Genomic DNA, 24,981 nt, shown 5'->3' on the forward strand with positions numbered 1-24,981 from the left:
TGATTACTTTTACGACGCTGTAAATGTTGGCGAATTTTTAATTATGCACACAATTTAAAAAGTATCCATTAGTAATGGTAAAGGAACGATGGAATAAATGACAAATTGAGAACAAGATTTTTTTAAACGAAGAAGGTAATATGAGCCATATTGAGGATTTTGTTAATTTGTTGCTTGAAACTATTTTTTGAAACAAGGTTCAAGCTTTTACATATACTGAAAAAAATCTTAATGAAAATTTAGTGAAAAACATTCAGTGACTGGAAGTTGAATACAAAATGATTCGATTAGTGAAGTGACTATTACGAAATGGTGGCTGCGGTGGGAGCAGAAAAAAAATTTGTCCAAAAGTTTAGGGCCGTATGTTTATATATTTATATATATATATATATATATATATATATCGTCTGTGTGACTTAATATGAGTAACGTTTTCATAAATATTATTAAAATGCTTTCACTGAGAGAACATAGCCTGAGCCCTTATTGCGAGCAGAGTCCATTAATAACAGGCGTGCTCGACCATACTATTAATTCATTAGTTATTAATAGTTTATCAATTCTCGATTACAAATAAGTACTACAATTTCCTGTCAATATTGAAATTGATTGATTTACTATGAATATGATTTGTAATAAATACAAACGCATGAGCAGGTATGCAAGAGCACGCACCGACATGTAACTACTCTTACTTTCGATAATTATTCACATGATGGGCTTTTGTTTTATTTATATTTGTCTATTACATGTTTGATGTCTGTATTGTATGTTGTTTTAGGTAGCAATGGTATGTCTGGAATGATTTGGTGTTTAAATTGGAAATCTGGTACTTACACGTAATTTTTTGTCCAAATGGTTTTTCAGTTAAAAGGGCATTAAATTCTTCAATTTGTTGTTTCTTTTCACTATAAATTTTCAAATAAGTCTAAATCATTTATTTGCATAGCCTACCTACTCAACAGGGATTCGAACTGATGAGTGCTAATGGTACAAATCTATGACAATATTACTTTTTGTACACGGGTATTCCAGTAATGTTTTAGCAGCAGATATTGTGATGAGATGATTAAATTACCATTTCATGTTTTCAATCTCACTTTTCGCAATGGCATTTATCAAATAAATTTCTAACCCACAATTCAATTCCACCAGTGACAATCTCTTTGTTGAATGCGCCGTTTTCCAACATATAATTAATGTTCTCAGATTTACATGTATAAATTCTTATTCATATTCATTTAGTGATACAATCATAACTGTAAAATACTCGCATATTATAGCGTCAATCTATCATATTGTATAATGCATAGAAATATTTAACTAATGGAAAGTCATCCATATTTAGAATTGATATAATATTGATTAATGGCCAAAGTAATGCAACGGATTTTGTTTAGATGTGTTTAATAAAAGACGAAGATGAGCAGTGAAAGTATTTATATGTATGCACCAAGTTTAATTTCTAATCAATTTCAATTTTTTTTATAAATCTTACAATGGGACTTTAATTAAATTATTTTGAATATAGCTTGTATAAATTTTTGTGCAAATTTTCGTCTCTACGAAACAGTACAGTCTGTCTAATTTTATTTGCTTATTGATTGAATTAGCCCTAAAATTCTCTGGAAAACTTCTTATCCTGTATTGGCATAAATATAAATATTTTTTTAAAAAACATTTTTGAAGCTATATTTTTAAAATATTGAATTTTATTACTATTTTTTCATTATATGTAACACGTTAATCGTCTCGTAATATCAGAAAAAATTACGAAAGAAGGCCTTAGTAGCTTCATTTAATAATTTATTAAATGTATCAAGGTAACTTACTGAAACAAGCATCAATTTTTTTTGTCAAAATTTCTGAAAAAAAGTTATTTTTCATTACACACATGTAAAACTGATATGGCCTTATATCAAAACTTTTTTTTCTCGAAAGTCAAGAAATGTTCAGGTTTTGTTTCTGATTGGCCAAGTTTAGGTCACAAATGTCTCGCATGCCTCATGTAGAACTTGTTAACTAAAATTGACGTGTTTAAGGTTAATATATATTATTGCAGAAAATCTATGACAATTTCTAAATTATAAAAATCTTCATTATTAATCTGTTGGCCCTTTGAATATTATATTAGATCCAGCTTCCGTATTCATGATTATTTAACCTTACCGTTATAAGGTTGATTCGATTTTTTCGTCTACTTACACTTTCGTTGGTGGGACCGTTTTAAATAAATATAAAAAATTAAATGAAACATTCACTATCTACAGTTATTATAGACATCAATCTGTTTTACTCTGGACTATTAATATAAATCAACTTTAACAGAGCTGTCTGACTAACTAAATTATGAATATCTGCGCGTTTGAAAACGAACTAACTCATCACGAATGTCCAAAGAGAATTCCTGTGTAAATATTTCGTTGGTCTAGAAGTTGATTAATATTTAATATTTAAATACTGGTTTGTGACAGATATTCATTAGATAGAATGATATAATTTTTATGAAATATAATCTAGATCTTATGTCATTTTTGTGGTTTACTTCATATGTGACATGCACATCAACGGTCTTTTTTGTGATTTACTGCAACAACTGTTGTATTAATATTTATTTCATTTGTGACAATTTCAAATAAAGCTATAACCACTTAAATTGAGATCTAAATTGATAAATAATGAAGTACGAGGTCTGTTCAAAAAGTTTTCGTAATTTTCGTTTTTTCAAAAAAATATTTATTTATTCGTCTACATTAATGTGGTCCCCTTCAAAGTAGTCCCCCCCAGATATAATACACTTAGGCCAGCGTTTTTTCCAATTTTCGAAGCACCCTTGATATTCACTTTTTGATATGTCCTTGAGCACTCTCGGCGATTTTCTTCAATCGAGGAAAACCGCCGTCCTTTCATGGGTCTCTTCAACTTTGGGAATAGGAAAAAGTCACACGGAGCCATATCTGGTGAATTTTTGCACTTTGCAACACTTTATTTCATTTTTTACGCAAAATTTAATACAAATTCTTTGACTTTTTCAATTCTTCCATTGTAAAAATCGCCGAGCTCAGAAAAACACGTCGAACCTTAGCGACTACCACAGACAAAGTAAACAGTGAATATAGCTGAAAATTTCATCATACTTTAGGGGCATGTATACCAACACAATAAAAAAAAAATTTTGACAATCAGACACTCCAGACCCGCGAAATTTAATTATTAGTAATTCCGGGTACTTTTTGAACACACCTCGTATGGACTGGTAATTTAGGAGATTTCTTCTGCTTAGAGAAAAATTCTTGTCGTCGCCTAATGGACTGATAAAGACATATAATATGGAACACTGCAGGCAACTTCAAATATTCAATTAATTATTATACCACTTTTCATAGGCCTATAATATTTTAAAGTGTTTGTTTTAACCATCAACTCTATCATCATGCAAGAGTAAACCAGAGGTTCTCCATGTTAGTCATTCATGACTCAAATTTTTATTCGCTGTCCTTAGGAATTGCTCTATTCTATGAAACACTAAGTGTCCTAAGGTCTTATTTTTGTTCTTTTCCTATTCCTTTATATTTCTAGTGCTAGTTCAGAGAATAAATTTAATTGGCCGATTGTTTTTTTCTTCTTTGAAATGAAAAGTTATGTTCTGTCAGCCAGTGTGTGTAGTTTGATTAATGAAATGAAAACTTGCAAGCATTTATTCTCTCGATCATTGCCCGCTGATGATCTTCAATGTGGTTAATCACAGGGTCACATTAAAGAGCGATCACGTCCATAGAGGAAATCACGAATATCGTGCATTGAAAACTATCAGAAGCGAATATACTTCTAGGGACAGGGCAGGATTGGGAGATTTTAAATCACATTCTAAAATAACATAATTTTAAATAACACAAGCTTTCAAAATAACACAAGTTTTTTGCTGTTCATATACATTGTTTATTTTTTGCTTGATTTTTTTACTTTTAATGGGTGTCCATTAATCACGTGACCGATTTTTTTTTAGAAAATTCTGGACCCCCCTTGGTGATACGTGGCGATATTTAAAATTACCGCCCCTCCTTCAACAAACATCACTTGCATATTTAGAAGAAAATATTTTTGAATTTCTTGTTAAATGGTTGGATTTTTTTAAAAAATTCAAGTAAAAAATAAATACACGTGATATCTCACTAGACCTCTTCCTCCCCCACATGATATTTTGTGATTCTTTGTCAAACTACCCCCTCCCCATTCTCCTGAAAGCCTCAAATAATTAATGGACGCCCCCTTATGAGGGCTTAGGTATTGCAAGCACAAGGTTCCAGGTTTTTTTTGTCCGAAATCTATAGATCTAAATATACAATAAATATTTTGGCGCAAATATACATTACACCACAATCCGAAATATCGTTCTAATAAATAGCTCATTGGAATTTCATTTTTATACAAGGTGTCACAACCTTAACGTCCTAAAAATTTACTGTCGAAGTATGGACCTTAAACGTCCTGTAAAAATTTAGAAAAAAACCTCATTATTATCACGTTTGGAAATTATGAGCTTTTAAGTGCAATCCAGAGCTTTGGTGAAATTATGATCTTTTTTTTATCATTGTGGTTAATTTTTACTAATTTTGTTGATTTAAACTTTGGAACCGTAATCGTAAATAACATTTTAGGACCACAATAAAAAACAATAACATAATTGCCCGAAGTTTGCAAAAAAATTATACTATTTATTGAACTATGAATTTAAATTTTTAACATAGTTCGACTTTGAGAGGCAATCTATTTTAAAAAAATTACCAAAATGTGTTAACAAAGTTTACCAAAAGTTGGTGCATTTAATCAAGATTATGAAATGATAAAATCCTTGATAATTTTATTTTTGTAAAATATCAAGAAAAACTAAAAACCCTAAAACAAACGTCAATCAAAACGGAGTGATAGTATTGACCTTAAATGTCCTAAAAAAATTTAGAGAAAAAATCTCAATATTATCACGTTTGGAAATGAGCTTTTTGTATGCAATTATGACCATTTTTCGATCATTGTGGTTAATTTTTACTAATTTACATTAAAGTGTGTTGGCGAGTTTCATCAAAAATTTCATTCAATATTGGAAAATTTCCAGTAAAAAAATAAAAACCCTAAAATTAGATGATGAAGGCTAAAGATTCAGTAAATGGAATTTGTCTTTATTTAATATACAATAATTAAATAGCAATAGTTATAAATGCATTTTATTGCAATAAAAAAACTAATATTTATTTTTTTCTTTTTCAGGTTAGTGAAAATTTTAATTATATGGCATGCATCAAAACTATGAGGACATGTTTGAATTCGTGAGTAGTTTTTTTTTATCAAATTGTTTGTCAGGTCATTTATGGGTATTTTTAATCTCCGTAATTTTTTTTTTAATTATTATATACATGACAAGTTATCTTAAGGAGCACATTGAGCAATTATTTTGTTAATTTTACAATAGCTTGTAAAAGGAAACCTAATTGTTTACCTGTTGTCTTTAGGAAGAAATCAGGTAATTTTTTGATTTTACAATGGCTTTCAAAAGGAAACTCAATGGCCTGTTTTTCAGCAGTGTGTTCATATCTGGATTATGGTGTTCTATAATCCATGAATGATTTCTATTTTTCTATATTGAATTGAATGAAATCATTTCTATATTTCTCAATGTGGCCCTGCTTTCGTTGCAATGCTTTCCTGCGCGGTTTAAATCAAAGAACACCGCGATTGCTAATGCATTCGTTCAGTAATAGATTGATTCAGTTTACGTTCGTCTATCTGCATGTAAATCTATCTTTATATAGACGTCGATGCTTTGTTTTATCGTACACATCAAGCCAAGATAACGATATAATTTTATCTTCGTTTTGGTTCTAGATTTTTTGTATTGCATATTGATTGTAGTAATTTGAATCATATACTTGCTCCTCTATCTGACGCTAGTAAAACTCTGGTAAAGTTTTCTGTAAAGTGAATTTAGGTGATCTTTGAGACGGCCTTTGCACTTGTCAGATTGAATTCGTATATCATTGTTTACTGTGCTGGAGTCTCTACAGATCAACCAATTTGTGACATCTTTTATGCTACTTTATGTTATAAATACATCCATCGCCTAACCCTCAGACTCAATTTCTGAATAAGTACTTTCCTCCTATTTCTGGTGCATTTCTACCTACTATTTCTTACAAAATGAGCAGTATCCTTACTTCCAATTCTAGTTACTTTATATATCAATTACATTGTTTGTTTCCATTGTCAATATTTATCGATACGAGCTTTACAAATATGAAATCACACCAGAAATTGCAATTGTTCCACCAGGTTGTCAATATCACCTTGAACGCATAATAGGTGTGTAGAGAGCTCAGAGCGCCTGTCATCTCAGGTTGAATGCAATTTAGCACCTGAAATCAATGCACCTAATTACACAGGTAACAAATTGCCTGCAAAACGGCCAAGTCTGTGTTATATTGCAAAGATCAGGTGTTGGAAATTATTTCCAAAGAGTTGTAATATTTACAGTTTCTTCTAAATCTCACAATCCAAGTCTACGCCTACGCTGTTACAGATTTTGTTAGTGATATATTTTGGATTTTTTGTAAAAATAATCACAAGGGTTTATAAAATGCCAAATCGTGATTACTATTTACCAAATTTCAACAATTATCACCTCCTTTCTCTTACAAAATTGTGATGTTATTATACTTCTAGCTACCTAGTATTTTCTGCATACTTTTAGGCAATTTGTGTTCTCCAATACAACCGTAGTTAATATTTTTAATATTCTCATTTTAACTTATTTGGTGTAAAATTTCTACATACATTGTCCATATATATCAATATTTTCAAAGTCTTGCTTGTCTTGCCATAAAACATTTCCTAATCATTGATTAATTCAAGCTTTTAGCTGGAAGAAATATATTATTATCTGTAATTCAAAAGCCGTTCACATTAATAGCAATCATTTTTTATATTGAAAAAAGTACAGATTAGGTTTTTGCTTCCTTATTTGCCACCAGGTTTTCTTGCAGAGTTATATGAAAGCTATTAACTTTTTTCAAATGTCTTGATTCATCAACTATTGAAAACAATCAGAATAGTGACTACTTTGCTACACTAGTTATTTTTTTAATAAATAATATTAAGAATATTGGATAAATAACTTAGGTCGTATATGTATTTTGTAGATTTTTTGGTGAATGAGTGACTTTTTCTTAAATTTAATTTTCTACTTCTACTGGATTATTTATGCCATATATAATAACTCCACAAGACATTTTCCAACTTTTCAATATTAAATACATCATATGTTTCATAGAAAATAATAAAGAATATATGTATTCTGTTGCCATATTTCATTTAAAATATTACTATTTTGTCAAAACTATGAACTTTAACCTTTTAGCTACGAATGTCGTTCATGGACGACATGTTGTGATTGCCTTTGCTTCAAGATTTATCACTTATCTACTTGTCCAAACTATTAAGAATTCTAGTATTTTATTGCAATTTCTAGTTCATTAGATTTATAATGTTTCCTAAGTTGCTCTGAATTTTTTGTGTAGATAATATAAAAAAATCTGCCTTAACCATTTGAATATACAATGCCCAAATATTAACATGATCACTCTGGACCAAACTTGAAACACTATAATTGTAAGAAGATTCTATAGATTTCAGATATACTATCACCGAAGTAATTTTTAATTCAGCTTGAAAAAATGTTGATTCTTTAATTAATTAAAAAATTCAGTATTTCAGAATATTTGAACTTGGTAACAAATGTCGTCCATGGACGACGACGACAGCCACATGACGTGCTGTGTGTACGGATGCCGTCCATGGACGACATCTTGTGTTTGCCTTTCTGGCTCATATGTATATCTTCTTATATCAATTCCTCGAGAGGTTTCCAACCTCTTCCTCTCAAAGTGTATTGAGCAACAACATCAGCAACAATATGAAAATTGAAAACTAAATATATGGCTTGAGCGAGTGCAAGTGTTGTGTGCGGACAACAAGTACAAGTACGTCTAGACATCAGACGGAATAACAGTTTCTTGCGGATGGCGCGTAAATTCACAAAAGGGTTTGGCAATGGCAACTTTAACGTTTGCTCAATAGAGATAAAATTATATGAAATATTTCCGACAGGTGATAATGCGAAAGTATATTTGCATATTCGTGAAGGTTGGAGATACTTTGTCGATATCATAAATATATAGACATAAATGTGGATCAGAGGGTAACAAATATCTCCACCTGCAACTTTTTGACATTCTTAACTATGGTTTCTTTTGCTGCTGACCTTGAACTATTGTCATAAGTAATCTAATTATTGCTTGGAACTTCTAAGTAGACGAAAAAAATATTTGTAACATCCAGACTGGATGATCCAGCTAGTAAGTGGCCCCCAAATCTGAACTTTGGTAAAGTTAATTTGTCTTAGTTAGAGTGAATTTGGTAGTTCCGAAAAAACACATTTAACACATCGTGGAACTATACTTATTAACTTCCCGTAGGGTAAGTTATTGTAATCGTCCAAAAATCGAAAATGAAAATTTTTACATTTCTTCACAATTTGTAGGTTTCTGAACATTTTGGCATACCTCAGAAAAAATGGATGTGTGTGTGTGTATGTATGTATGGATACAATTTTTCGTCCACGTTTTTGGGAGCACGGATCAACCGATTTGAATGGTTCAAAAAACATTCGATTCCTATTGATAGGAAGATGTGCTGATTAGTTTTTGGCAAAGGCAGGTCTAGCAGTTACGGAGATAAAAAGCAAAGATTGCAGAAAATAGAAATCGAGTTTTTGAGAGAACAAAGCATCTGATTTGAATGATCTAAAAAACATTCAATTGGTAATGATTGGGAGAAGTGGTTATTAGTTTTTGGCAAAAGCAGGACCATCCATTTCGAAGATATAGAGCTAAATGTGCAAAAATGGCAGTTTTTGAAAGAACTAAGCGCCCATTTGAATGATTCAGAGAACTTTCTGCTTGTTTTACCTAAATAATCGATTTTGGAAAAAAAAATTGTTTTATCAAAAGTCATCCTGTAAGACAATCCCCATTTTAATCTGCTTTGTTGTTAATATAATTTTTTTCCCAAATATATTCTTGCAGTACCTAGTTATTGTATGGAATCTGGATCTAAATTAAACCTTATTTATATTTTTTTTTTTTTTAAGTAAATGTATCTTATTTAGAATGCTCTAAATTCAGGGTACCAAGTTATATTAAAATATCTAATTTTCTTCAATTTATTTTATGAACCTATAAATTTTATTTATACCATTAATATTGTGCTATTCAAAATACAATTTAATTATAATTCGTTATGCTGTTAATCGATATGAAAGTCGAGGCTAATTTATTACAAAATTATATATTTAATAGGGTAATCGATTTGATTGCTACTTGGCACCTTACTTTAATATTCAATTATAGGCAAATTTAATTATTTACAATAGTAAAACTGATAAAAAATTCAGTTGCACAAATTCTATATTTTTTCTAAGTTTGAATTTGCGCTGCTGAGTAATCACCTTTATTAATTATTTATTGTCGAAGATTTAGTACTTAAAAGTGACCAATGCTATTTCCAAAGCATTTATGTTGTTAACTTATCAAAGTACAAAATTTATACTGCAGTGCAATACAATACAAAAAAGCCAATAAAACATATAATTATTTCATATTTTTTTATATTTTTTTTATTTAGACCTGGTAACCTATCAGCGTGAAGAATACCTAATTACCCTGGTTGAATAAACCAGTTTTATTGCCAGTATTTAATGATACTTGTAAAATATTGTATCAACACCCAACAATAAAAACATGACAGCTTAGCGCCGGACGAAGACACATCCCTGGTCGTAACCTGTAATTGTTATTTCATAAGAGACACCAAACAATCCATCCATCAAATCGCGTCGGATGGATTTTGCACCAAAGATAAATAAGTACGGTTTAGTAGAGCAAGGATCGACAAAGTGATAATGATTTTACAGTTTTAAATTAAAAAAGAAACATTTTTTTTAAATATCGATTAGAGCTTCTAATTATGAAGTCCTATCTGTTCTGTCTAGTCCCGAATATTTGGTTTGGAGTTATCTAGGATTTTGTTGGCTAAAAATTAATTTTGTGCAATTTGTTTTGTGACCAAATGTATAGGTAAATTTCTATAAGGACAATTTTTGGGGACAAATATAAGGACAAATAAAGCTTCTGATTGATGTCCTGTCTGTTCTGTTCTGTCCAGAATATTCAATCGAGTTCTCTAGGATTTTGTTGGCTAAAAATAATTTTGTGCAATTTGTTTTGTGACTAAATATATAGGTCAATTTCTATAAGGACAATTTTTGAGGACAAATATAAGGACAAATAGAGCTTCTGATTATGATGTCCTGTCTGTTCTGTTCTGTCCAGAATATTTGGTAGAGTTCTCTAGGATTTTGTTGGCTAAAAATTAATTTTGTGCAATTTGTTTTGTGACTAAATGTATAGGTAAATTTCTATAAGGACAATTTTTGAGAACAAATATAAGGACAAATAGAGCTTCTGATTGATGTCGTGTCTGTTCTGTTCTGTCCAGAATATTTGGTAGAGTTCTCTAGGATTTTATTGGCTAAAAATAATTTTGTGCAACTTATTGTATGACTAAATATATAGGTAAATTTTTACAAGGACAATTTTTAAAGAAAATTGGGCACAGGGGTCAACTACAATTTTGTTGGCTACTAATCAATATAGTGGATTCCTATTGTAACCTAAAGTTGGTATTTTTTTGTATGTCAGTAAATCGACAATTTTGAAAAATTAACAAAATATCAAAAACATCAGAAATTCTCTTTCTATTTAAAATAACAGGGACCAAGTTTACATTTCTTTTTATTTAAACAATTTAAGGGCAGCAATATTTCACATACGACTTTGTACATAGGTAATTTTTAATACTGCTAGATTTTCTAAATATTTATCCAACAATAATTTTAAAAATACAGACAACTAGTGGTGACATCGTGCCTTAAGGCAAATTGCTGGAACTTTCCGTACCCTAATGAAATATTCGAGGAATAATAATTGTTTTCAAATAGATTATTATAATTATTTGAAGTATTATAAGTGATGGTTAGAACTTAAGCTAGAATCAGAATTAAAATCTGAAGTATTTCTCGATATACAAAAAAATATTTTTTTGAAAATTAAAAAAAGTAATAAAATTTAAAAAAATCTTTACCCAAATCATTTCGTCAATACAAGCAGAAAGTTTTTTAAATCATTCAAATTGGTTGCTTAGTTCTCTCAAAAACTGCCATTTTTGCACATTTAGCTCTGTATCTCCGAATGGGCTGGACCTGCATTTTCCAAAATCTAATCACTACTTCTCCCCATTATTACGAATCGATTGCTTTTTAAATTTTTCAAATCGGTTCATCCAAACGCCCGAAATCGTCACCGAAAAATCAATTTTTCAAAACGCATCAATTTTTTCTCAGGTATGCCAAAATGTTCAGAAATCCTGAAACGTGAACATATGCAAAGAAAATTATTTTCTAATTTTGGCCCATTACTATAACCCTATGAGGAGTTAAAAATGAAGTATTAAAAAATAGGTCAGAGATTTGTAGTAATTTTTAACTTCCCGTAGGGCAAGTTATAGTAATAGCAAAAATATCGAAAATGAAAATTTTTATATATCTTTACGTTTCAAAACCTTCTGAACATTTTGGCATACCTTAGAAAAAATGGATGTATGTATGTGTGTGTGCGGATACAAATTTTCGTCGACGATTTCGGGAATATGGATGAAACAATTTAAATAATTCAAAAAACATTCGATTCGCATGATGAAGACGTGCTGATTAGTTTTTGGCGGAGGCAGGTCTAGCAGTTCCGAAGATATGGGGCAAAAAGTGCCAAAAAGGGTAACTCAGTTTCTAAGAGAACGGAGCGTCCGATTTGAATAATTCAAAAAACATTTTACTCGTATTAACAAGATTTATAGTTTCTTAAAACTCTAATTTTTTAATTAATAATTTAATTATATAGAATTTTTTTTTTCAAAAATCGTCGTTAGTCGATTCGTTAGTCTTTTTAAAAAAAATAATTTTTGGTACGGGAAGTTCCAGCAATTTGCCTTAAGGCACTATGCCATGCACTAGTTTATCTATATATTATTATATTACTATAGGGTTCTCTGCCATCTGCATAAAATAGTGTAAAAAAAATAAATGTCTATGTCGCATAATTCTTTAATCTGTATCTATATCTTTCCCATTATCAAGTTTGCATTGTCCATAACTAAAAATATTTGTGTCGATACTGGTGATATATATCAATTCGAGTTATAAACAAATGGCAAATGGTCCATAAAGGTTGTCTACCAGTGTGCTAGAACGTATTTTGTCTGTTCACGATGCTCATTTATAACGAAACTGCAAGGTCTTTCCACGCGGTGTCTGTCGGCTGACTGACGACTGACGGCTCGCCTTGTTTAGTCGCCGCTTTTAAGGTGTCTTGCACGCTTGGCACGGGGAAGGGTACGGTAGAATAGATCTCGCTAATCCGACTAACTAGTGGTAAAAACTAGTGGTGTATGGCATCGTGCCTTAAGGCAAATTACTGGAACTTTCCGTACCAAAAACTATTTTTGTTCAAAAAGATTAACATTTTTGAAAAAAAATTACTTTGAAAAAATTTGATTTTTGAGAAACTATAAATTTTTGACGAAAATTTACTTTTTTTTGAAAAAAAGACTTTTTGAAGAAAAATTTATTTTGAAATATTTTGGAAATTCTGAACTTTTTTTCAAAGCAATCGTACTGCTTTAACTGCATAGAGACGAAATATCAAAGCGCGTAAGCGCCGCGCCGTCGTCTAACATATAAACACTGATACGGAACCCACAGGAATGTAAACAAAATTTATACTTATTGTTAAAATCTCTATAAAATATCTGTGCATATGTCTAATAATCATTTTTGACTGCCAAATGGCATTTTTTTTTACTTTTTTTACTAGATCTCCCTGCATTCATGAAAATTTGATCAGTTCTTCATCTTGTAAATTCAAATAAAATGCTTTTTGAATTATTAAAATCGGACGCTCCGTTCTCTTAAAAACTGAGTTACCGTTTTTGGCACTTTTTGCACCGTATCTTCGGAACGGCTTGACCTGCCTTCCCTAAAAACTAATCAGCACGTCTCCTTATCAATACAAATCGAATGTTTTTTAAATTATTAAAATCGGTTGATCGGTTTTCCCGAAATCGTCGACGAAAATTTGTATCCGCACACACACACACATACATCCATTTTTTCTAAGGTATGCCAAAATGTTCAGAAACCTCTAAAACGTAAAAATATATAAAAATTTTCATTTTCGATTTTTTTGCGATTACTATAACTTACCCTAAGGGAAGTTAAAAATTTATGAAAAACATACAATTAATATTAGGCTAAAAATTGACCAGAAAGCTCTTTCAAATATGATTATTATGTAGTAAATATTAAGTTAGTTATATATATACATATATCTAGTAAAAATTTATTAGAAGGTAATATCAAATTTTTATGGGTTCCAGATTAAAATATGACGCGAGACACTTTACAAACAGATTATGGATAAGGTGCATTAGTTTTTTTCAATCTACGGTACAGAGTGCGATTGCTGGACTTTATTAAATAAAGTAATTTTTTTGGTAAATTTGTTTTCATTTTTTTTTGTTACATAGATGTGATTACAAAACGCACAAATGTATGAAAAATATGTTTAATAAATAATCGTAGAAATTATTTCTCTGACATCGGGTTGAAAATGTAATAATGTGTAATTACTCGTTTTTGGATATAAATAGAGTATATTTGCTATTTTTTGCGAAAAAATTTAATCGCTCGTATTGAGCTGGTAATAGAGTTTAGAAATTTTAACAGCAATATTATGAATTTTTGCAATGATTAAATTTTAGCAAAAAAATCATTATTTTGATTATTGCTCGGCGTGTAGGGGTTGTAGGGGGTTAAGACAAAAAGTTAATTGTAGTGCATATAGCTAGATATAACGTCGAAAAAAAATTGTTCAATATTCCATAATTTTCTGTAGATATCAATCAGTACCCCAGTCGGTAGGTTGAATTTTCACTTGATAAATTTTGATATAATATACACAATTATATATTGAATATATACTGGGTTATTTGTTTTACCACATGATTGCAAAAATTTAATTCATCTACTTTTCATTAATTCGAATTACTTACCAAAATATCATTTACCCAACAATAAAAATAAAGAACATTTATAACCTTTTTCGCCAACATGATTTTCTTCTATATGTGTGAAAATCGCCTTAAATTTCTGATCCATTGATGCTCTTTTGATATGTGCGTACATTTTCGCAAATAGCACGATAAGTAAACTGTCTTTAAGATGCAAATATAAGCAAGAATGAATTATTATAGTCATTTAAAACCGACGAAGACCTTATGGCATTCAACAACGCGTTTGCGAAACGAGTCTGGCCTGGGTAAAATTAAAAAAGAATTATAAATATATAAAATTATCTGTTTATATATTGCATCTTATAGATTGTAATGTAATCTGATTGCTAAAATTAGCAAAAATAAAAAAAGTCCTTTTATTTTGATTTTTTTTATCAAATTCCTTTAATCATATCTTAATTTTTAAAAAATAATTTTTATGTTCTGAATACATGTGAAGTGCAAAAGAAGGTGAAAAAAATTACCAACCTGGTTATTAAAAATCAGCTTGTAAATGAAGATCAGGATAAAAAATGTTTCCTATATTATTCAATTCTACAAAATTGTTATTTATACAATGACAATAAAAATGCAGAAATTTTTTATAGAATTTATTTCAAAAAATATTTTGATTTAAAAAATCACATGTAAATAACAGCCTTTGTAAATGGAAAATTGTGCCTAAAATATTTTCTATATGTTATTTTATTTTATCAAACTATTATTTTGGAAAACATTGATTTTATTAGTTGTTAATAATGTAATGACAATATAAAATATAAGCAGCTTCAAAAATTATTTTTTTAAAAAAATTTTTTATACAAAAAATCACATGTAACAGCCTTTAATTCAGAATACTTTGAAATTACAGTTAAATTATATATATCATCTATAGTTGTATTTTAGGAACAATTCATTTCCAGTATCACATAACTTGTTTCATTAATGAGAAATCGCACCCCATAACCTACAAATATTACAAATTGAAAATTAGGTTATGTTGAAATTCAACTAAATTTTAATAGTGGGTGCCGCTTGTCGAAGGCAAATTCATATTGCCGCCCGAAAGTAGTCTATTGTTTCGAATACGCTGCTGATTTTGAAATTGGCGCCTTAGAGACTTCGGAGCCCCCTTCAAGCACCTAAACATCGCCTCATTCGCCTTGCTCCTAAAAGGATCATAAGTTGGAGAATCCTCGTTGTCCCAGTTTTCTTCTCCTTCAGGCACCAGAGAAGGCTGAATCATAGGAGTTTCATTCTTGCTGCGTTCAAGATCCTTGACCACATTTTCGGCTTTGCACCTATCAGGGCAGTTCAGAAGATGGGCTTCGATGGCTTCTGGTGCGATGTGGTGGGTGAAGTTGTAATCACAAATGATGAGGCCCTTTTTGTGGATATTTTGAACCGCGCATTTTTTCAAATGGATCTGCATCTTGGTTGGAAGGATTCGGTGCGATTTGTCGTAGGGACAAACGAGTAGCTCGGTGCTGCTACGCAAGGCGGCATCCTTCAAACGCTCGTTGGCTGGTCCATAGTCTTCTATTCTCATTCTCAACGTGTTACTCATGGTGGGAAGAATATGTTTGTATTAAAATAATCTGTTGAAAAAAAAAAGAAATAAGTGAAAATATTATGAAGATAAATTCTTACAAGAATTATACTCAAAATAGTTCAAATATCACTTCACAATTTAAATTTTACAATTCACATAGATATTTCAATTCGATGCTGAACAAAATTCTGTATAATATAGAAAATGACCTTTTTTGTATATCTTTACGTTTCAAAGGTTTCTACGCATTTAGACTTCTCTTTAAAAAAATGTGTGTATGTTTGTATGTATGTATGTATGTATGTATGTGCGGATACAATTTTTTGTCGACGTTTTCAAGAGCAAAGATCAACCAAATTGAATTATTCAAAAAACATTTCGCTTATATTGATAATAAATGATAATTTTACCATCAATTGCATTTTATGAGCTATTTTGTTTAAGCAAATGATGACTCATTCACATACGCACACACTTCTATACACACACATGTAACTATCATGCTAAATTTTGTAAATTAAATAGTAGTCCAATTTAGAAAGGAGACGTCCATTAATCACCTGAGCGAGTTTTAAAGGATTTTTGGACCCCCCCTCCCCCTTGTTGATACATTGTGATATTCAAATTTACCCCCCCTCCCCCACCAAACATCATGTGTATTTTTAGTTACGTGATAAATTTGTAAAATTTTTGATTTTTTTTAAAAATGTTTGATTTTTTTAAAAAAAATAGTTAAAAAAATAAATACACGTGATATCTTACTATATCCCTCCCTCCTCCGCGTGATATTTCATGATTTTTTGTCAAACCCCCCCTCCCCCCAAAAAACCTCACGTGATTAATGGACGCCCTCTAATTAAATTGTACTTTAATTAGTGATTCAAATGTAGAATTTTGACTTCTCTTCGAAAAAAATGTATGAACGTGTGTGTGAGTACGTATGTGCGGATACAATTTTCCATCGACGTTTTCGAGAGCAAAGATCAACAAAAATTGAATTATTCAAAAACATTTCACTTATATTGATAATAAATGAAAATTTGATCATCAACTGCTTTTTATAAGCTATTTGTTCAAGCAAATGATGACTTATTCACATACGCATACACCTATAAACACACAAGTAAAAATTGCCCCAATTTTTGTAAATTAAATAGTAGTCCAATGTAGTAACTAAATTTTACTTTAATTAGTCTTTCACCAATATAATTCAGGTCTCCATTCTAGTTGAAATGAAAAAAATATGAGCCTTAAAAAAGTTAATTTTCTTGCCTCAAGAAGTTTTGCGACTATGATATTAGTTTGATAAAAAAATATTAAAAAATATTAGCTATTCTTTATGTTTAAGTATACTACATATTCTATCAATAATTAAACTTAAAACTTAAAACAAAATTAAATCGAACATGGCGTACTGCTGGTGTACTTGCACAACATGGCCGAGTCGTTCAAAACCCAGAAGTCGTCCAAAAGTGTTCAAAAAACATACTCAACTTCTCTTGATTAATATAAAAATCTAACTAATATTATAAACTAATTACTAAATACTAGTTATTCATTCAATTACATTACCCCTTAACACCAAAATCACTCCCCTAAAGCCGCGTTTACTACTCTACTACATGTCCGTACAGCCGTTCCATTAAACCACAAAAAAACTCAATAAAACTACAATAAATATAAATAATTTGAAGAGTACTTACTGGTATTTTAATACTGGAGTATTATTGTGATAGTTTGAGTTTACTTTTTGAATTTTATTCACTTGTTTTCACACAAATCGCTCACAAACAGCTTCTGAAGCACGACTGATCCTTTCGGCGCGATTAAACAGAATGATGACGAAGGATGATGAGTGGTTTTCGGGTGTTAAGAGTTACCTGATTCGGCAAACTGAACTGGAGTTCTAGAAGATTCTAGTTCAGTTTGAATTTTTAGTCGAGGTTCGAACCCTTAATTTTAAATATATTTTTATAAAAAAAAATTAATAAATAATATATGTGATAATATTTTAATAAATATGGCTATATATTTTTATTTACTTTTATATGACAATTTATTTTTATATATAACTTTTAAAGCTAATAATAATAATATTTCATTATTTGAGTTTCCGCCGCGAAAGTTCTAGAATTTTTGTCTAATATGAATTAATTTTAACGACTATGGCAATACTTTTGTTTAATTTAACGGCTTTATGGTATAAATCATAACTAGTGGGGTGGGTGGCATCGTGCCTTAAGGCAAATTGCTGGAACTTCCCGTACCGTAACAAAATGTTCGAGGAATACTGAATGTTTTCAAATAGATTATTAAAAATAATCTTCGATTCGATTTCTATTTTCCGCACTCTTTGCTCCGTATCTCCGAAACGGCTGGACCTGCCTTTGCCAAAAACTAATCAGCTCTTTTCCCTATCAATAGGAATCGAATGTTTTTTGAACCATTCAAATCGGTTGATCCGTGCGCCCTAAAACGTGACTGGAAATTTGTATCCACACATACATACACACACACACATACACACACACACACACACATCCATTTTTTCTGAGGTATGCCAAAATGTTCAGAAACCTTCAAAACGTCGAGAAATGTAAAAATTTTCAATTCCGATTTTCGGCCCATTACAATAACTTACCCTACGGGAAGTTAAAAAATATAAATCATTTAAAAATATAAAACTAAATATTTATATATTTTTGAAATTTAATTTTATTTTAATTCTAATTTTAATTTCAATTTATAAATCTTCAAAAACGTATTTAGTTGGTTATAAAATAAATAATGTATAATAGAGACTAACAATGAAATAGAGACTAACAATGAAATAGAGATAAACAACAAAATAGAGATAAAGAAATAAGTAAATTTAATTTATAAATTTGCATATTATGCAAAATATATTTAAAATGTATTTTGATAATAAGATAAATAATAAAATAAAAATAAAGAAATAATTAAGATTAATTTATAAATTTTCAACAACGTATTTTGATGATAATAATAATAAGATAACAACTTGATTTATAATAAGATATAACTTTATTTTTAATCACATAATTATTTATATCATTATAAATACTCTTATTACTTGTTATAAACAAAAAAAAAAGATTATCATTTTTATTATATTATACCTGCTTTGAATCATTTTTATATTATTCGGTTGTTTGATGTCTTTGATTACTAACTTGTAATTTGTTATTTTATGTGTTTGGATATAAACGCTAATCAATATTTGAAATTATTTGTATTTGTATACAGAAGCTTATATGCTTATATGCTTATAATTTTACATTGATGTTAAGTATATTTTTTAAATCGGAGATTTCTTATATAGAATTAATATTGATATTCTTGGATATAAACGTTGATCAGTATTTGTGTAAACTCTTCTTTTATCTATGTGTGTTGCGTTGTTGTGGCTATGTTACGCTTCTTTATTAATATAAAATGGTACTAAAAACTGACAAAAAAGTATGTACTCTTCTTTTATCTATGGTATTTGCAGTTTGATCGGGGTCTTAGACGTTAAACCTAACTTCATGTATGCGTTATAAATGCACACCAGAAAGATGCAGTTATGATAACTTTTTCTTGACATGTGTGCGTTTTGTAGGTTTTATATCTGAATCGCCTGACTGCACCGCAAACATATAGCATTTTGACAATTTTTAGTCTAATTTTATATGAAGAAAGGAAAGGAGCCTAACATAGCATTGCCATTACAACACTATGTTACGTCCCTTAATTGTCCCCTAAAACTTACATCACTACGCTCATAAGTCATATATTCCTGGTAGCTGTTCAAACAATTACACATAATTTGGCTGTTTTATTACCCAATGTATATCGTTTTATTATCTCTGTAGAAAAAATATAATATGAAATCGAGTATATGTACCTTGAGTCCTTCATCGAATAAACCGTATTTTTTGCTCAAAGTGTCGGTCTCTCGGCAGAATGTCGCTTTAATGAACAGTAGCCGGTGTCCGTCGGTCGTCCGCGGCGTTTTACACGCATTCTGCATATCAACTCGCCTCGGGAGAACGTTGCTTGTTAATTAGCAATATGCGATACGAGTAATGTATATGGCACGCGTAGGGCTGGGAGGAAGAGGACGGATAAATTAATTTTTTTTAATTTTTTATTGAGCCACTCTTAATTATAATTTAAGACCAATCAGTATGTGTGTGCCGGAATTTAATCTTTCGCCCATAGATTTTTCTCTATATAATTATCACATTATTTTTAACATTAAGTACAAGTACAGGGTGCGCTTTCAATATGTGGTCAATGGAAACATTGAATATTAAATAGAAGCAATGAAAGAGGTCATTTGGTCGAGCTAAAAAAATGCAAGTTAAATTTAAATTTGATAATAAAAATAAAGATTATAAAAATTAATTGAGAATTGTTCAAGTTATTCAACATTTCCATTGACCACATATACATGGCGCACCCTGTACACAGAATAAAGTTATAATATTTATTTAAATTTCATATATATTTTTTATTATGCAATAATGTTTACACCTAATCCTAATTATAACAAGATAGAACAAGTAGTATTTCAAGTTTAGAAAATGGACTTCAAAAATACAAAATTGTCTGAACAATGCTAATGATTTTGAGATTGACAATATTTTTTTCTAATCTTGCCCTAGTAATGTTGTGGCAGAGATTAAATATGAATCATCTAATTTTTATTGTCATCAATATTAACTTTATTATCAATTTTTATTAATACTTTGTCCATCCCTATCCTCTGATCCGATGCGTCGCCGTAATATCGGATACCGTTAATAAAACACCGCCGATGACTGGGCCATGGGGACAAGGCGATTATAAAATATGTAACACCCTGTCAACGTATGAATTCGAACGGTCCGTTCCATATATGTACCTGTGGAACCGATACATTTCTATGTTTAGATAAGACTATGGAAGAAATTCATTAGAATTAGGTAAAAGAACTATCACTATTATGTGATTAATCTGCTCACAAATTGGGGATTTGAAAGAAACAATGGATCATCACGTGAGACATGAGTGGCAATTAATTCTGACCTACAATGAAGGTCAAATGTTAAAAAAAGAAAGTAAAAAAAATAGATAAAAAAATATAAATATCAAAATTCTACTAAGCTGTATAATGTCTTTGAAAATAACGAAGATCCAAGGAAAATGTAATTTTATTCAAATATTGGGAAGTAACATATCGAGGATATAATAATAGTGTATATAATATAACATGGATATAATAGTTTATATAATTCTATTTAAATTTCTAATTTTTATTGATATTCTATCTATAAATCTATTATCGAGTGACGTTTTTATTACATTTTCTAAGAGTCGTTATAAATCGTGCTAAAGGTACTGATAAAGGAAACCAAACTGATATAGACAAATTCCTCTGTAAACCATCAATCTCCGTTGAAATTATATAAACATCATTAAATCGCTACACTTGGATGAAGCAATTTGAAAACAAAACTGCATAATTTATTGCTACATTTACCATTTAGAAAATGATCCTGTAACGGAGTCTGGTCTCAAGATAAATTATGATTCTAGAGATTTACTGAGAGAAGGTCATCAGGAAGATGAAAATCGAAAGTATATGAAATGTTCATAACTTTCATCTAGATTTTTGCTATTCGTGCCAAGTTGTCATTTTCTGTTGGGGAAGCAGATTGATGATCCTGGGCTCTTCTGACGCTTTTTGACATGAATAGGGGCAATACAATTAGAGAAATTCTCATGTCGTGAGGAGATGTAGTTGGATGGCTGGTGAACGCAGTAAAATATTTGTTGGTCGGGTTTTGTAACTTTCTAAAAATCCATACTAAGTAATAATAAAAAGTTACATATTAATGTTTAACAACTGAGTAATTCATAGGTTATCAAACGATGGAAGTTGTAATAGGTCTACAACACTTTGGAACTTACTGATCTACATTCGTCAATCAAATTATTTTTTAAAAATAAAATTTAGGCAATTATAAGTAAAAGAGCTATCATAGAAAATCCAGAATCCCTAAACTTACTTTTTTATTATTTTTTTCCTATGATTTATTTGACTCTTGGTCTATCAGGAACAGATGCAGTACAATTTCGTGTATATCGTATATAAATCAATTCGCATGTCGTCTTGTCTGCTTTCCAATAGTCTATGCTAATTAAAGTGCTAACTAAACCATTGTGTTCTACTTACAATTAATCCAATACGTTTATAAGATTCAGGTCATTTTAATGCTAATAATCATTTATCTTCTATTGTGCCGCAAACAATCTCCCTGTTGCGGGCGTCTTGAAAGTATTAGAAATGCATTATCGCTATTAAACTTCAAATGATATATTGGACATTATCTGTACTCGAAATTGAATGGTGTAGTTGTTAAAGGCTCTTGGAATCGAAAAGGAAAATCTCAGAAGTGGGATGACATTTATATGAAACGTAAAGTCGTAAAGTAATTTAAATGTTAAGGTAAATGAATTGTCTGTAAATTTACCTTGAGAGGTAATTAGATACTTGAAACTATTTGGATTTCTTTTATCTTTCTTTGCCCTAAATTATTTGAAGTCAAATATTTGAAAATTATATTACTCATTGTATCAAATTTAGAATGGGATTGGATTGTACACTAGAGAGATGGCTGTGGAGGACTACTGTAAGAGGAAAATATTTAAAAAAGTCTCATTCCATTTAGACTAAGTCTCCTTAATAGGCTTGTACGCAGTGTTTTTGTCATTAACTCAACTTATTCTTCCCCGGCAATTAAAAATGATTTAATTCGAGAATGCGTCGATAGCAAAAAGATGTAAGATGGCAAAAGCCGTTCCATCATATCACCAGTTACAAAATATTTATTGCCCATCGGGAACCTATCATTTGTCTGGCAATAAATTGCCTCGGTGCGTCGATTAGTCACACGCGAAGACTAGAATATGCAACGGCCATTGTCCTAATGAAGATGTTATATCATTTTGCATTACTACAGATTATCCACAGACCATGGAGGTGAAGATGAGATACCTCGATCATTTGATAAATGATATTGAAAAAAATTGGAGAAAATTGGTTTCACGAAGTGCAGATACTAATTTACCAATCTTGCTGAAGATGCACCAAGACAAACTGGCAAATTTTTTGTAATACAATTTATTGATACTCTTATTATTTTTTTGTGCTTAATATTAATGATGATATGGTTGAGTTGCTACTTAAAAACTTTTAAATTCATCACTATATGGAATTTTTTATTTTTCTATCCATGGTGGTTGAGGTTCCTCCTCCTCCTGATTTTACCTCCGTGCAATTTATCGTTCCGAACAAATGATGACTAATTACATCGTGTGTTTTATTGATGTATGATAGATCTATTGTGCCCATCATCGACGCCTTAAAGGTTCCAAGGTTAGACAGACCAAGCTATTGTACCATCTTTTATTGAAGCTTCAGTACGAGGAAATACATTTTAATAGGCACCAGTATGTATCAAGTTCAGTTCAATGCAATGTAATGATCGAATGAAACAATGATTGAAAAACTGAAGTGTTAAAGGAAGTGTGAGATATTGACATCAAAGAACTTGAACAATTCGTTTGGTTACAATGGTGAGATTCACATGCGGGAATTTAAATGATTTGCTTTGTTGTCTTCCAGGTGCCTTAAATGATCGCATTTTAAATACCTTAAATTAAAATTACTTTAATAAATTGAATAACTATATTCAGTTGAGAAATACAAACCAGACTTTTAAAAGTTCATAATAAATCCATTTACATTTCCTTTGAAAAAATGCTATCATGTACATGCTCAATTAACCATGCTAATTTTATATTATAATCATGATTTGCAAATCCATTTTTTCCCTGTAATCTCCATCTTACACTTCTCATATCGGAATACCTCCAGAGACTCATAAAATGTAATGGCATCAAATACCTGTACCTTGTGATTAAAATCTATAACTAGCCATTACGACTATATTATAGATGCACGAATTCGATAGGTAAATAAGATATCATTGTATTATCTGTTAGTTTATTAGACGATTTATAATAAACGATGGTGTAGTTTTGGCTTCAGGCGATCTTTAGTACTTCCAAGAGTTAATGTTCAGTTAACGTTTCAGCTGCGCCGTTTCTAATCACATACTATTTTTTTCATTAGAAGGGCATCTCCAATAAATTGCTCCACTGCATTTCATTATCCAATTGATTGATTTAGGTGCCTAGTAAATTTATCACTCATTTCTTTTACAAAACCGATTTAGCTTGAGCTTTTAATCCTGTATTTGAAAAAATATCCGTTACAGTGTTCGAAGGACATAAAACAAGATTCGTCGACAGGATTTCACGCATTAAGAAAATCTTCTTTTACAACGGTTTTTACTTGATGGTTTGCTATTTTCTTGCTTGGGTTGTATTATTTCCTTTTAATTGCTAGGAAATGGATAAAGTTTAAGTTAGAGTTTAACTACTAAATAGTTAAAAATTTAATTTTATTACACTGATTAGTACATGCGTTGTTTGTTGCGCTGAAAAGACAATTTTTACAATCAAGGAAATGGAAATAGAATTTTTACATGGTAGAGGTAAAGGTAAAAGACCAGGTAAAGGTAGTGGTAAAGGACCAGGAAGAGTTAGAGGTAGAAGTAGTGGTAGTGGTAAAGGACCAGGAAGATGTATGAGCTCTTTGGTAAAGAGAACAATTTTATTAATTTTTTAATATTTATGATTTTACTTGTTTTGGAATAACTAGTCTGTATTATCAATTTTTACTGGCTACTTCCATAAAATGCTATTAATAATTTTGTCTTCACATTTGAAACGATGTTCGTCTGTTCTGGGATATCCTGTATAAATATCTCAGTAATACACACAAATATATATATATATATATATATATATATAAAAGTCTATGGAAAATAAATTTTCATACTGCTTTGTCAATTCTTTTACGACGTCTATAAATATAATATACTGCAGAACTTTTCAATATTTCGTATACAACTTGTTATATTAAAGGCTAACCTTTGTGATTCCTTCATATTAACTCCGTAATTATACTCTATTTTATGAGCAAAATGAGCTTATTGTTAATCCTCTCAATTGGAAACCACACGAAGGTTTTATGGCAGCAT

At 30.3% G+C, this 24,981-nt stretch overlaps 2 protein-coding genes across 2 annotated transcripts in view; one reads left to right on the top strand and one right to left on the bottom strand.

The window, feature by feature from the left end:
* LOC113382833 (ras-related and estrogen-regulated growth inhibitor-like) overlaps positions 1 to 24,981 on the top strand; it is a 163,019-nt gene that overhangs the window by 35,717 nt on the left and 102,321 nt on the right. The window lies entirely within an intron of this gene.
* On the bottom strand, positions 15,290 to 15,863 carry LOC113382999 (gametocyte-specific factor 1 homolog). Its single transcript, XM_026621255.1, has one exon. The coding sequence runs from the start codon at positions 15,836 to 15,838 to the stop codon at positions 15,290 to 15,292; it is 549 nt and encodes a 182-aa protein (XP_026477040.1). The 5' UTR covers positions 15,839 to 15,863.

Source organism: Ctenocephalides felis, unplaced genomic scaffold (genome assembly GCF_003426905.1).
Source record: "Ctenocephalides felis isolate EL2017-DRISC unplaced genomic scaffold, ASM342690v1 CF-g0.4_SCAFFOLD_03570, whole genome shotgun sequence".
Taxonomy (NCBI): domain Eukaryota; kingdom Metazoa; phylum Arthropoda; class Insecta; order Siphonaptera; family Pulicidae; genus Ctenocephalides; species Ctenocephalides felis.